This window comes from Daktulosphaira vitifoliae, unplaced genomic scaffold, assembly GCF_025091365.1.
Source record: "Daktulosphaira vitifoliae isolate Bord-2020 unplaced genomic scaffold, ASM2509136v1 Scaffold_2, whole genome shotgun sequence".
Lineage (NCBI taxonomy): Eukaryota > Metazoa > Arthropoda > Insecta > Hemiptera > Phylloxeridae > Daktulosphaira > Daktulosphaira vitifoliae.
Window position 1 is genome coordinate 29088277 of NW_026099573.1, and position 15564 is coordinate 29103840.

Genomic DNA, 15564 nt, shown 5'->3' on the forward strand with positions numbered 1-15564 from the left:
AACATCAAGTTCATTTATAGTTAAAATATTAATAAACCTATTTGAATGTTTCTACATCATTCTGAAATTATTTAGATTTTAAGCTACGAATTTTTCCTTCATGCCTACATGATATTATTACATATTATTGATTGAAATTCAATCAATTTTACAATAAAATTTAATTTTTTTTTAGTAAAATTGTTCTCAAAAGTTTTGATTAATGAAAATTTTATTAATTGATTTTTATTTTTTATATAAATTATGAATAGTATTTTATTTTGTTAAAAATAAAATTTATATATATATATAACTAAAAAAAAACGTTAACACATAAATGCAGTCTATTTTTACTTTGTTCTTTTAAATCTGTGATGAAATTGAAGTCATTTGAAAAACTCATATATAAACAATTTCTAGGAGATTTTGTACTACTTAGCTTTCTTATTAACTCCATAGCTTTTAAAAAATTTCCTTATTAACACTACTTTTTGGTTTAGCTCTATTGTTATCTTAGTTTAATGATTTGGTTGAAAAATATACATGATGTACAATATAATTATGTTCAATTTTGATCAATAATTAATGAGCATAGATTCTTTGTAGTGTAGAGGCATATTTAAAGGTAAATTATACGGTAGACCCTAAATAATTTTATAGTAAAGGTTTTCTTATGTAAAATTCCCCTAGACTAAAACTATTATACTATTATAAGTAAGAAATTTGAAAAGTTAAATATAATTATTTATAAACGCATTTATTATTTTTGAAATTTTACAAGAATTGGTGGCTATGTTTTATACATGTAGCTGAAACGAATCCAACATAGTAGACCTTTATAAAGACATATATAACCTCTTTGTAATATTATCAATATTCTAATTGATATGTTAAAAAATACAGTGTATGACAGTGCACTGTATCATTTACGGGTTAACTTGCTAATAAAATAATAAATTATCTAATTTAGAGGGATAAAATACGGATTGTACAGTCCGTGAGCCGGACGGTCAGGGGCTGCAGTTATACTGTATAATAGCTACTGATGTATATGCTATTGCCAGTCTTTATAACTAATTGCCATTAGTTATATAAATATAACTAATATCACAAAAACAGCACCGTAAAATATTATTTGAAAATTTTGAAAAAAATCCGATGTGTTTTTCACTTGTTTTTTGTCTGTCGGGTGATACACGGCCTCGAGACTAGGAAGTATGTCGCCGGAACAAACAAGTTTTTTGTAAACGTTGCCTGACAGTTGATGAGACAGTTCACGTTGGCCCTTTAACTGCGATGGAGCTGTACGAATGTACTTTATGTGAATATTCGCTCGTCTGTTCCGTGCGTAGAATGTACGTTTTCCGTAGAACCCATGTAATGAACGATTACTGTTCCGTTAACTTACTGGCTGTTGTTAATGTAATATACATAATGTATATAATCTTCGCTGTCTCTGCTCGTGTAGATTTGTTTTAATAAGATTATTTTCAATTTTATAGGCTAGTTAAATATGTATGTTGCCATTAACAAAAAATAAAGTTTAAGCCCTTCTAAGTTATAAGGGATAATTTTTAAAAGTAATTATTAGATGATAAATCAAGAAATTAAATTTTTTTTTTGCAATATTGTATTTATTTTACGAGTAATCAAGTGGTTCATGATAAACCGATCATTCTGTATACAGATAATAATAATAATAAAATAACTTTGAGTTTCAAATATAGACAATAATTTTTAATGCACAAAAGTAAATCTTCACAAATATATCTAATCAATTTCTTTCCTTTTATAATAAGTAAAACAAATTAAAAATAAAACAATTATCAATAAAAGATGTACCAGTATATATTGATGTTAATAATATTGTAAATAAGTAAACGTGTTTATTAACAATAAAAACAATATACGATTTAAAATCAATATATATATATTAAATTATTAATGAATAATATATTCGGTTCACTGTCTTCAATAAAAAAAAGTCATATTTTAATGTTTACTACACTATAAGAAAATAAAAATTGTTTTATTCCTACTGACCATCCTTTGAAAGTGGACTTTATTTATTTTTTAATATAAGGACACATTTTTATTTCAACATATGGGAGTATAATATAGTATATTTTCTTTAAAGCAGGAAGTAAAACATTTTATTTAACATCTTAATGTTTTCTATAACTGTTACATAATTGTAAGATACTATATTAGATAAATCTAAGTAAAGCTATAAGAATATTCTATAATATACAACTTGTAATATACAACTTTGTTGTATCTCCAATTGACATTGATACAACAGGTTTAAAATATTTTATGTGATTATTTTGTAAAAAAAGCACTTTTTTCGTTATTTAAGCTAATAAGTAGTTCAATTTTTAGTATTCATAAAAAATATCATAACAAAGACACATATGGATACACAAGCATAGGGTATTTTAATAAAAAAACTAATTAAAATATGTGTAAATTCAAAATATAATAATTTTTAACAACGTTGTTTCTGATTTGGGCATGAATAATGTAATAGAACTTAATTATAACAAATAGTTTCTTAATAAATTACGACCTAAAAAAAGTATACAATTTTTTTTTTAATTGTGTAAGTATATATCAGGTGAGAACATGGGTTCATTAGTGTTATTAATTAACTACGTTTATTTGTAGTTAAGACTAAACGCTTAATTCTATACCTATATAAATACGTGTAGATTTCATTTAATGTTATTTGAGCTCATTTCAGGTGGATGGAAGATTGTTGTCATGCGACAGCGAGGCGAACACGCCGCAGCGGACGGGCAATAGCTATATGCCATCGGTACTTATTATAATATATCTACCGTATTTAAATATATATAATTAACCCATCCCGACCATAATGTATCCCCAACAAATTATATTATGTGTATTATAATTTTCTGGAACTTTTTGGAATATATTGGAAGTTTTTGGAAGTCCGTGGTGGACGGTCCGTCTTTTAGGCCGTCCCTAATTTAGAAAATAACTGTCCGATTTCAACTTTCAATTTATTATTTCGGAAGTTATAGCTATTTTAAAATATTGTGTGGAGGTGAAGTATGGGTTATGTTATTTTTATCATAACTTATTATTCTGCCATGTTCTTCCTCCACTTAATATTTAAAAATGTTATTAACTACTGAGGTAATTTTTTAAAACTCATTTTTGATTAATCATTTTCTTAGTTATCTAATTTTCTTTTTTATTAGATAGTTAAATATGTATGTTGTTGTTCAAAATAACGTTGACACATTATAAGTAATGAATTAAAAAAAACTTTACAATTAATAAATCAAGTAATATATAAAATTAAAAAATACCGAAAATAATTTTTGTACATCATCATTTCAAGAGTAATCGAATGGACTAATATTAAAAGAATTAGTTTGTATACAACAACAACCTATATATTTTTATATCTCCGTAAAAATTTGCTATACTAAATTCAATATAAATTCTGTACTAAATTTAATTAGTATATTAAATATTTATTCATGTATCATACTTATAAATCATTCAGTTTAAATTTCAAATAAATGAAAAAAAATGATCCCTTCATTGTAGTTTCCCATTTATATGGTATTTTAAATTAAAGTATAAAAGTATGTTGGATAAAAGATATTTTATATACCACAAAAAATAATTGTAATAATTCATAGCTAAATCTAGTTATTATATAAACTATAATTTTTAACTCAATGATAAAGATATTTGATAACATCAGTGTGTGATTTTCCGTATAAATTATATGCATAAAATTATGTTTGGTTAGAAGTTGATAGTAGGACTAGTCAGTTTATACTTACTGTATGAGTTGTACGACAATGATTGTTATAGCAGTCAAAAAATCCTTAGCAGTTAAACAAGTTAGTAGAGTAATAAATTTATACAACTTGTATATCATCTTTTATTTTATAATCTAGTGAAATATAACTCATTACTAGTCTATAATACTAATTATTACATTAATAGAAGTGAATAATTTTTAACACATGACTTCAAATACAAAACTGTATGAACATCTCGTCATATTTTATTTTAAATAATCTATATTTAAGTAGCATTAGTTTTGTCAATATAGTTAGGTTTTTCTTATTATGTAATATCTACATTAACAGGCCGAAAGAACGTGAGTACAACATAATACATGTTTAGTTTTTTCACATTATAGTATAAGAAACAATCAACCATCGCGCACTGTCTATTTTTATGTTTAACATTTTTCCAGTTAGCATTAATTATTAAGTAAATTTCTAAATCGCAAATAACAGTTTTTTTGTCATAAAACGTCATTATAAAATAAAATTTTACTATTAACCATATTTAACACTAACCATTCAATTCTCTCGAAATAATAATTTTTTGTGATTTTTTTTTTGGCTTTTGTTAGTTACATATGTTCTTCATTTATCTGTCATGAAATATTTTTTATATGCATCCCTTATGTTTTATATGGGTGTTAGTTTAATTTTTTAAATGGAATCATATATATTTTACTAGCGAATAAAATAGAAAACTATTTAATTAAGATAATGACTGGTCAATAATAATTTTTGGACCGGTTTTTCAAAAGTTATCAACATTTATACACCTAGGCGGGAAGAGAAGTGAGGCCAAGGAATGTCTAATGATAAAAATAGCAGCACCCACTCCCTCACCTGCAGTCATTACTTTAAATTGGTAATAACTTCTGAGATACTGGTCCAAAAGTTTTTGTCGATAGTATCTGCAACGGAGAGAATTGCAGCTTAAACTTTGTAAATATTACGTCGTGTATAAAAATTATGTACTTTATTATTTCTTAAATGATGAACACTTCTTCAATAATTAATTCAATTAAATGACACGAAAAAAAAAAATTGAATAAAAACAACAAAATGAACCATTATACTATAATATATACATTACTTAAGTCAGGTTGATTCTTTAGATATTAACCTGTGCTTTTATTAAAACACAAATTAAATTGAGTAATATTTAAATAGTTTGTAATTGGTAGGACGAAATGCCTTTTCTGTTGTAGTCACTTTTACATATATAACAACCTTTTTGTGTTGATCATCTATTTCAAATACTAATTAAATAATTATTATTTTTGAATATAAATATTTAATTTGTAAGTCAATGTATTTTTTTTAAAAATACGTTTTTAAATTGAAAATTGTACATCTATTGTTTTATAAAAAAAATGGTTTAAACTATTTGAAAATTTAAAACATTAATACCTTTGCGTAATAGATCCGTAAACTTGCATTGAAATATCATTAATTTAGAGTAATAACTCAAGTATAGAAAAAAGTAAAATAATAACTTTTTGAACAAATAAAGATCATTGTGGATTTTTTTAAACATTTATTTTCTATTCTCTAAAGCAAATAAAATAAAATAAGATTTATCAATATTTATGTTCAATTATCTCAAAATTAATTTTTCGTTACTTTGATCTCTCAGGTCTGAGTGCCTCATACATATTTATTATATACAAGAGTTATAATATAATAATTGCATTTAACTGAAAAGAGAACAGTTTCATTTCTTGTTTAGAATTCACACGCTTGCACTAATGCGAATTTATTTGTTGATTATTTGATGCTTATACAACAAAATGACTCATTTATATAATACTAGAGAAGATAAGAAAACAGTATTCTTTGGATCTGTATTTATTCGTATTTTATTGATAACTATGTATGTGATTCAATACAAAAAATAATAAATGGAAACACAGTGTTAATTATTCATGAACAAATAGTTTCAACAAAATTCTAGACAATCTTATTAATTAAAAATTTTTTTAAATTAAAAATATTTTTCAGTTATGAAATGTTTAAACGGTTATTATGTGTTTTTGATTTATGTCCAACTACATTTAGTAAATAAAAATAATAAAATAAAATCGAATGAATCTACAAAATTATTCATTGATCTTAACCCCCACCCTATACAGTTTTAGGTGGAGCAGTTTACCAATCTTAAGTATAAATACAGTGCTCTTATATGTTTATTAAAGAGGGAAGATCAACTTACAACGTTTACTTCTAGATAACATTTTATGTTGAGTATAAATTCTTAATATAATATTCTGTATTATCATTTGCAAATGATTAGTTTTATTAGATAATTATTAGTTATATCAAATTAGTTTAAAAAGTATAGGTATTTTAGGTACTTAATTAGCAAATATGAAGAAATGGAGAAGTCTACCTATATTAAAACTCGTAAGTACAAACAATATTTTTCTATTATAACAAGGTATTGGGTTTATGTTTACTTTTTTATAGTCATTTACCACATGTGCAATGAGTATTCATCAATTTATCATCGGAGGAGTATTAATATTCTCTGGTATACTTTTTGAAAAACTTAGAGACCCATCGTCAACATTAACACTTACTACGGAGCAAACATCATGGATTGGTAGCTAAATTTAACTTTGAGAAAGATAATTTTTTAATTTTATTATCACTGACATACATTTTTTAACTGAATAAATTGTTATTGCTCTGGTAATACTCCTTATGTATTCCATAATTGTGTTGATATAACAAACATATTTAAATGCATATTTAAATATTTTTTATTAGTTTAATATGTATAATTATCAATTACTTAGACTTAAAATGTGAAAATAATTAGATAATTCTAATAATTAATTATAATTTTCCACGTAGTTATGAGTTTAAGTTTCTCATAAATTATACTATGACAATTTCGCCCACACAGTGGTTATTATAATCCACTATAACTGCTTTAACATTATTCACTGTAGGATCAAATAAAAAGTAATTGTCAAAAAAAAAAATTATAATTTATCGTTTGTAATAAACTGGTTTTTATATTCAAAACAGCGTAACAAGATAATATTTATGTTTGGATATTTGCCAAACATTTTATCTACTTCCACAGCTTTCATTTAAGTAGTAATGATGCTATTTTATTTCAATATTTGGTTTTTGTAATAATTTTTTAGCTACTAATATTTGAATATTTTATTGTGAAGTATTAATAATAAATTATGTCACTTCTTCAAAACTAAGGATGTTACTAAAATTTCAACCGAAAAATATACCCTTAATATTCTTGTATTGATAGACGATTGTACTTGGAAAAAAAATTGGTTAGTTTGGATTCAGAAACTTAATAAATTTACGACGATTAATGTTTTAAATATAAACTTTACTTAGGTTGTTAATTAAAATTGTCTACATGTAAAATCAATATTTTTTTATTATTTGAAAAAATTAACCTATAAATGTACCAGCTACACCAGTTTAATAATAACAAATGATACTATTATGCAGTATTGTATAATAAATTATATAATTAACTTTTTGTATTTTTATATGATTAATAGCTAGTTTGCCTAACTTGATGTGTCCAGTTGGCTCGTTAATAACGGGAATTCTAGCAGATAAAATTGGCAGAAGAAAGGCTTTACAAACTTCTTTCATACCAATGATTGCTAGTTGGGCCATTCTAGGATTTTATGATAGCTACAATTCCATTATAATAGCTCGGATGTTAGTTGGATACACAGAAGGTATTATTATAAAAATTATGATTTATTACTTAACATTTCTTAATGAACAATTTTATTAGAAAATTATTCATCTAGACTAATTTTTCCAAAATAATCATTTTCCCATAAGTATCATGAAATTTTAACCATATTGATGAACTATAAAATGAAAAAATGACGCAACATTAATACATTTACATTGCATCATTTATTCATATAATAAACGTATTATTATAGATTTTGTTTCATAAATTAAATTTCTTTAATTTTATCACATTTCTATTTAAATAATAAATAATTTAAATAATTTCAATATCATAGTGTTAAACTATTTTTATTTGTTTTAAAAGAGGGTTGATTGATTTTTAACAGTTATACTGTTTTATATTTATATTTCTATACAAAGTTAACATTAAAAAATGTGAACTATTTTATTTATCAAGCTTGACATTACCATTACTGAAGGTGTATGCGAGATTTTATATATTCCTATTTACAAATTCATGATAGATAAAATTTAATTTAACCCATAGGTCTCTAAAGGTACTGATAACACCGCTACTTTTACATTACTTACAGTTATTAATTTCTTTAAGTTGATAGAGGTCAGATTTGAAGTAATTAAACTACAATAATAATTTATCGAAAAAAAGGTAAATCATCAAATGAAAATTAGTTAACTTCAAACTTAAAAATTTTAATGTCATTGTATAATATATAACATAACTAACTAAAAAAAACTATAAATGTAAATAAAGAAGCATAAATATTTTAAATCTGACAGCATTAAATATCGTAAATTGCATTAGTATATGTTTTATTTAAAATATGCTTTTCAAATTTCAATATTATTTAAATGTTTAAATATTAATATTGTTGCTCCACTTTTAAGATATTTGATTAGAGCTATTATATTAAGAAAACTTGTTAAAAACCCAATAAAAAAAAATTAGTTCAAATTATACTGATTATTATTATTGCTGTAATTAGTGCAATCAATTTATTTAAATATACACAATTACGTCTGTTTTAGAAGATAAAAGAACTTATACCTATCAATAAAATATTTACCACCGAACAAAAAATTGAAAATCATTTGATCTGAATGCTATTCAATGGTAGCTTAATAAAAGTTTAACGTTTAACGTAGCACCTTTAAAATGTAGCATCATTAATAAACAATTTTTTGTTTGGAACTTAGCGATGCTCTTTTATTATCTCAAACACTACATCTTGTTAATACCTTTATTTTAATTATGTGTTAGGCAGTCAAAGATGATTCTTAACCAAAATATATAGTATTTAATAATATTTAAGAAATTTTTTATTCATTGTTATATTTAAACTAATATAATTTTTTTAATGTATTATACTGCACTCTTTGTTCCTCTGCGGGACGTTAGTTTTTAATAAATTTATTATTCAAATTATTAATTATTTTATTACTTAAAGTACACATTTTTTCATCTTATTAAAAATATTACACTCTTATTAAAATATAATAACGCATGATTAATTGTATAACTTCATCTTTTATTATTGAAAATGGTATTATTCGCGTTGGAGGTCGCCTGCATTTTCGACCGTTCCAGTAAACACATGACATCACATTTTACTACTTATATCATGCATGTAAACTACCTTATTAATAAGTCATATTTAATATTATGTTTTATCATTTTAGTCTTCAATTAATTTGATCAATATTCTAACGGCAATATACTGGATATCTCGTCGTTCGACCATACGAAAAGTTTTGATCTATGTATTATGTTAATTGCATTCGACTACAACTCGCTAAAGCAGATTTAAAAAAAAAATTTTCTTAGCCAATAATCACTTAACTAAACTTAACCAAAACTATCTAACTTTAAATTTGTATACGACTTTTAAAACATAACGGCCAACATACACCGGTCATAGATAACAGAATCTGGCCGGTGGAGAAGATGGTTGTGTTATGAACTTATCGCACCTATGCCGTCATTCAAACTTTGCACTTAGCACAAACAATTATACTAGACAGATACTACTAGTTCAACTTGAAAAAAGATAAATTAAACTCTTTTTTTCCCCCATACAGAGTTAACCAGATCTAAGTGACAACCATTATAGCATTTGATCCAGTTATCATCGTATAATTTATTTTAAATAATTATTGCCCTTTTAATCTATGTTTTTGAAGCATTTTTTTTATTATTTATAATTAATAAGGAATAAAGTAAAAATACAATTTTTTATTTTTTTCAAAATTTCAAAGTAGTCATTTTTTAGCCCTTACAAAAAAATTTTAATGTTTCGATAGCAATGTTAAGATAAGTACTCATTGAGTTGCAAGCATTTAAATACATTGAGTAGATATGTAGTTCAGCTCGTACTGGTGTATATTTATAACGCCAACTCCACCTGCGTTACATATCCATTCTATGTGTTAAATTGTTTGCAATGAGTACTTGTCCTAAACTTGTTATTGAACCATCAAAATATTTTGTAAGAAAAGGCCTAAAAAATGACTATTTTTAAATTTTGAAAAAAAAACCCAGCACAGTGGGGGGTCGTGGCATAGTTGGGTCCAGTATAGATGATATCTGACAGTGATTAAAATCACTATCATAAAGAACGCTTCGATGCAAATCTGTAAATAGTGTTTAATTTAAATAAAAAGTTTGTCAAAAAAGTAGGTCAAGTGAGAGCTGAAAAAATAAATGATAGCTACAAAAAAAAACCCTTAGTAAAATAATATTAATATGAATTTCTTCTCACGAGAGTAGACTACAGTAATGGGATCCTTCATATTTATTGAAGTTATTGAATCTAAATGAGATAAAAATCAAATGAGTTAAACATTTTTTTCTAACTCAAAAAGAATTAAGAAAAAATTCAGTGCCACAGGCGTGAAAGACCCAAGTGTTACCGTCTCAGAAATCATACGTCGCAATCGTCACTTAATAAAAATGTAAATTTAGCTAGTTTAAATTTTAACGTTATTTTTCTCGACTTCAAAGAAACAAAAAAATTTAGATATGTTTAACTTTTTATACTATGTCAATTAGATTGATATAATATTTATGAAAATCAGTGTAATCCCTTTATAATAAAATAAAATACAAAACCAAGAATTTTAACACAAAAATAACATATTTTTGAATACGGTAGCTATTTTCACCATGAAAACAAAATAAAGTCCGAATTTTTTTTTTTAATATTAAAGTATATTACATAAGATATATATAAAAGTGTCAGTATTTCCGGAACACTTTCAAAAATTAAGTTAAAAAAGTTCAACTGTCTATATGCGTTTTTATATTTTGAACCCCCACTGTATTAAAGGAAATAGTCTTATTTAAAAAAAAAGTATGTCGAATGAAAAAAGTATATAAATATTATTTCTTATAAAAAAATTGTATTGATTCAAACATTTTTCAAAAAGTTATAACATTAAAAAGTTAATACCTTCTCAGCTTCGCATCGAAGCTAAAACAAAAATTGTATTTTTAATTATTAATTTCCACATATGATACATTCGGGAATAAGTTCATCTTCTGGACCACACCATGTGAAACCAATGGATACATACGATTTATCGTACAACCGACACTTTAGTATATTTTGACGGCCGATCAGTCGATAGGGAATTCTCACTCTATTTTAAAGTCCCAGAAGTTGATGATGAGTCTTCACTCTAATTTGACGTTCCAAAAGTTGATGATGACCTTTCAATCTGTTTTGAGGTCTGAGTAATAAATTTATCCAGATTATAGCAAAATAATATTTAATAATAATATTGTCAATTTTTCACAAATAAATTATTATTAACTCTTGTCAACGAAAAATAAACACTATCAAACACTTTATACTAACGACAGAAAATTGACTGAAACTCGTTTCAGATAACGCAGCGTTGTCACACGTCTAACGGACGTAATTATCGGATCTATAGTGTTAAGTATGAAGTGTAAACTTAAAATAGAAACAACGTAGAGATAAGAATTTCGTGGTACCTGTGCCGTTCAGTGTAAACAATTATTGAGTTGTTTAAAAATGGTGGCAATCACATGACGGTCGTTACAGTAAAACGATTTTTTTCGAAATAATTTTAATATTTTTTAAATTTTCCTCGAGATTTTCGTGTCACCCCTACACCGGATCCATGTCACCCCGGTTGAGAACCACTGTACTAAGGCGTAATACATATAGATTCATCATCTTCTCAGCCTCTATCCCAAATTATTTAGAGTCGGCTCTACCTTATGATTTGAAAGGATGTTTATACCAGCTGTCAACTTGACGAAACTTCTTTATGGCTGAAGGAATCAGTAAAAAAGGGTAAAGTCTGTGTCACTGTCAAAGTTTCCTCATAGTCACCTATCCGGAACCCAACAGCAATAAGCACCTGAACATCATCGCTAAGGCAGAACCTGAATAATCCACCTGTGCTACACCACTTCCGTGATACTTACAGATTACTCAAATAATTAAAAATATAAAATCGATTGTTTTAACTGATTATAGTTAAATCAATTTTTTAGTCCTTAAGCTTATAAGTCAAATAATATATTTTATGTATTCAAAAAAATGTATCAATTAACGATAATGATGTATTATTTTTTTTATAACGCGCATTATGAACTACTTACATGTTTTAATAAATGATAAATAAATAATTAAAACAATTTTATATTTTATAGGTACAGGTGGTTATGTCATTTTATATATAGCTGAAACGAGTCCAATTTTATACAGACCTTTATATTTTGGTGTAGTGATAATGCTTGTTGGCTTTGGCATGCTTACCTTATCAATATTGGCCATATTTTTCACTTGGAATGATTTATCAAAAATTTTTTGTGTGATAACAATTGGAGGCGCGCTTTTGCTATTTCTTGTCCCCGAGACGCCTTTGTGGTTAAGATCTCGGGGTCGGTATTCGGAAGCCAAACGTGTAGAAGAATGGTTCGGTGGTGACCCAAAACTGATGCCTAATTCTGTTGAAGTCACTGAAACATTATGCTCGCAGAAGCCTCTGGAATTAAAGTGGTCTATTTATACAAGTCGACCAGTGTGGATGCCAGCGCTAATTTCATTAATATTTTTCGTATGTCAACAAGGCACAGGATTTTTCGTATTACTGTTTTATTCGATAGACGTCGTTAAGGATTGTCATGTGTCTGTCGATCCATTGTCTTTCGCTGCTTATTTGTCAATCACTAGGATAATAGGGAGCATTGTTTATACATTGCAATATGAGACGAAACGTCGAACGTTAGTTGTAATATCTAGTCTAGGAATGTTTGTAGGTCTACTATCAATAATAAGTTACATGTACATCTTTGAGGATGTTGTTCGGCCTCCTTTCGAATTTATACCTGTTGCAGGCTTCCTTGTATATGTATTTTTTGGATTGTTAGGAATGCTGTCATTGCCCTTTAGTATTTGTGGAGAATTGTTTCCTATGTCTGTAAAAGGTAAGCGATGCTAATTTATTTAAATTTTTAACAACTTTTCTATTATAAATCTATGCTTGTAATTGTGATTGTTAAATATTTTTTGATATTTTATAATTTTAAAGTTAGTAAAATAGATCTTTTAACATAAAAACATCAGCCTTGTCAAAAAGTTGTAACTAAATGTTTTTTTAATATTACAAATAATTTTAACAAAATTCATTTTGAAAATTTAAAAAATATTTTTAATAGTATTTACATTTGAAATATTAAATACTTTTCATATTTTTTTTGTATTTTATTTTTAGCTATAGGAACTAAAATATCAAACCATTTTGGAACGCTTAACTATTTTTATTTTGAACTCAATAGTTTTTGTAGTTGAGACAGGCGTAGATCCAAGAAAAAATTTAGGGGGGCCATTTCAGTATTTCTGATAGCATAAGATATTTTTTTCAGTCAACAACTTATCATTAAAGTTGCCAATTTAGGATTGTTTCGATGCCGACCTTTTATACTCGCTTGCATTGATATAGAATGGGAAAAACTTATATATGAATAATCTACCATGAATGTATTTTTTCAACGACTATTTTAATGTTAAATCAATTTTTTCGTAGGTAAAACACTATCATACATAGAGTATATGAGAATAAATGTTCTTTTGAAAAGTAGATAATTTCACTATTTTGTTTTATATTAATATGAACCCCGTAAGTTTGCGTTTTCTATAAATTAATTCTCTGAAAAGTTAATTAAAATAAGTGATTAAAAAAAAGGATTTTTTTAGTATTTAAAAATTTATATTTTTTATACCTTTTTCTTGAAATATTCGAATACATGTTCCAAATATATTTTAAAAGTATTTGTGACATGATTGAAAAATACATTTAAAAAACATTTATTGTGTATGTATATATATTTTTTAATATCTGATTTAATAAAAATTTCAAATTATTTTATTTGATACAAAATCATATTTATATATATATATATATGTATAACTTAAAGCATTTATATTTTCTTTTCGAGACTACAATTTTTCATGAAATTATTTTAAAACTATTTTCAATTATTACTAATTAGTATATTCATATATTTACTAGTGATGGGCATTTTTGAATATTATAAACTATCGAATAGTATTCGAATTGTTTTTATACAACCGAATAGTTTATTTTTAGCATAAACTACCGAATGGTTTTAAAAACTATTCGAATAAACTATCGAATAGTTTTGAAAAATATTCGAGTAAACTATCGAATAGTTAAAAAAACTATTCATTTAGTTCTATCTAAAATTTTTATTAAGTACACTTAATTATAATAAGAAGATAATTAACGAATACTTAAAATAAATTATTGTACAATTAATTATAGTAAAAATTAGTAATCGGCATTTTCAAATATTTTGAACTATCGTATAACTATACGAATTGTGTTTACATAACCGAATAGTTTATTTTTAGCATAAACTATCGAATATTTTTTGAATCATTATCGAATAGTTCGATAGTTATTATTCGATATTTCCCATCACTAATATTTACAACTATAGTCACTACATTTTTAAAAAAAAAATTTTCTGCCGTTTTTTAGGTACTATGACTGGTGTTATGCATTCTCTTGGATATGAATTGGTATTTTTAGCAACAAAAGTTTATCCATTTCTTGTTTTGACTTTGGGAATAAAATTAGTATGGACTATTTTTGCTGGATTTTGTTTGCTAAGTGCTTTGTATGGTGCATTTATTCTTCCTGAAACAAAAGGCAAATCTCTTGATGAAATTCTTAAGAAGTTTAAATCAAAAAATAAAAATGAGAATTTTCTGTAGTCATAGCCGTTAAAACTTAATAGATATATCATGATAAAATTACTGTTACATTTTTAAGTTCCTAGTGTAAATTACACTATTTTATGGTATCACGATTAAAAAATAAACGTATTATTATTGTACTAATATAGATGTAAGGTTAGAAATAAGATATGATTTATAAACTGTACTTAAGTTATATATTTATTTTATTAAATGAATGATGTAAATTACATCTTAATATAAACACGAAATATGTTTAATCACTATTATACACATTGTGGGTTTCTTTTAAATTAATTGTAATTTCCTTAACGATTCATTTTCTAGTATAACATAATCTATAGTAGAACAAACCTTTTAGTAATTCATTAAATTATAATACCTTGCTAAGTATTTTTATTTAACCTCCCTACAACTCTTGTAGTATGTAATCTGTCATATCCTGTTATAAAAATAAAATTAATAAGTTAATTTAAGTAATTATGAATAATTTAGTAACTATACGTTACAGAAACTAAGATTTACAATTTCATTTATAGCTATAATAAGTAGATATACAGGAGATCCGCAGTGTGAGTATAATATTTTGTGTAAAAACATTAACTGCTAGTCATTATAAACTACGATACAATAGGAAGGGATTGCGGAAAAAAATAATACGTTAGTTAATAATAAGACAATTATGACTAATAAAATTGATTTGTATCCATGATTAACAAAGAGAATGAATAAGTTAAGAAAAAGTGAAGTATTTTAAGCTTCAAAACGAAGCTGAAAAGGTATTAGAA

The 15564-nt window shown here is 25.3% G+C and overlaps 1 protein-coding gene across 8 annotated transcripts; it reads left to right on the forward strand.

Moving 5' to 3' along the window:
• The first annotated feature begins 3764 nt into the window (after positions 1-3764).
• LOC126897254 (facilitated trehalose transporter Tret1-like) lies at positions 3765-15045 on the forward strand. Of its 8 annotated transcripts, none has more exons than XM_050670735.1 (7): positions 3765-3863; positions 5945-6051; positions 6154-6215; positions 6279-6414; positions 7352-7537; positions 12205-12981; positions 14559-15045. In XM_050670735.1, the coding sequence occupies exons 3-7, from the start codon at positions 6180-6182 to the stop codon at positions 14792-14794; spliced, it is 1371 nt and encodes a 456-aa protein (XP_050526692.1). In that variant the 5' UTR covers positions 3765-3863; positions 5945-6051; positions 6154-6179; the 3' UTR covers positions 14795-15045. The 8 variants fall into 8 exon arrangements, with proteins under 8 accessions (XP_050526692.1, XP_050526690.1, XP_050526695.1 ...); XM_050670733.1 differs by having other exon boundaries at positions 6163-6215; XM_050670738.1 differs by lacking the exon at positions 3765-3863 and adding an exon at positions 3901-4126.
• The last annotated feature ends 519 nt before the right edge of the window (positions 15046-15564 follow it).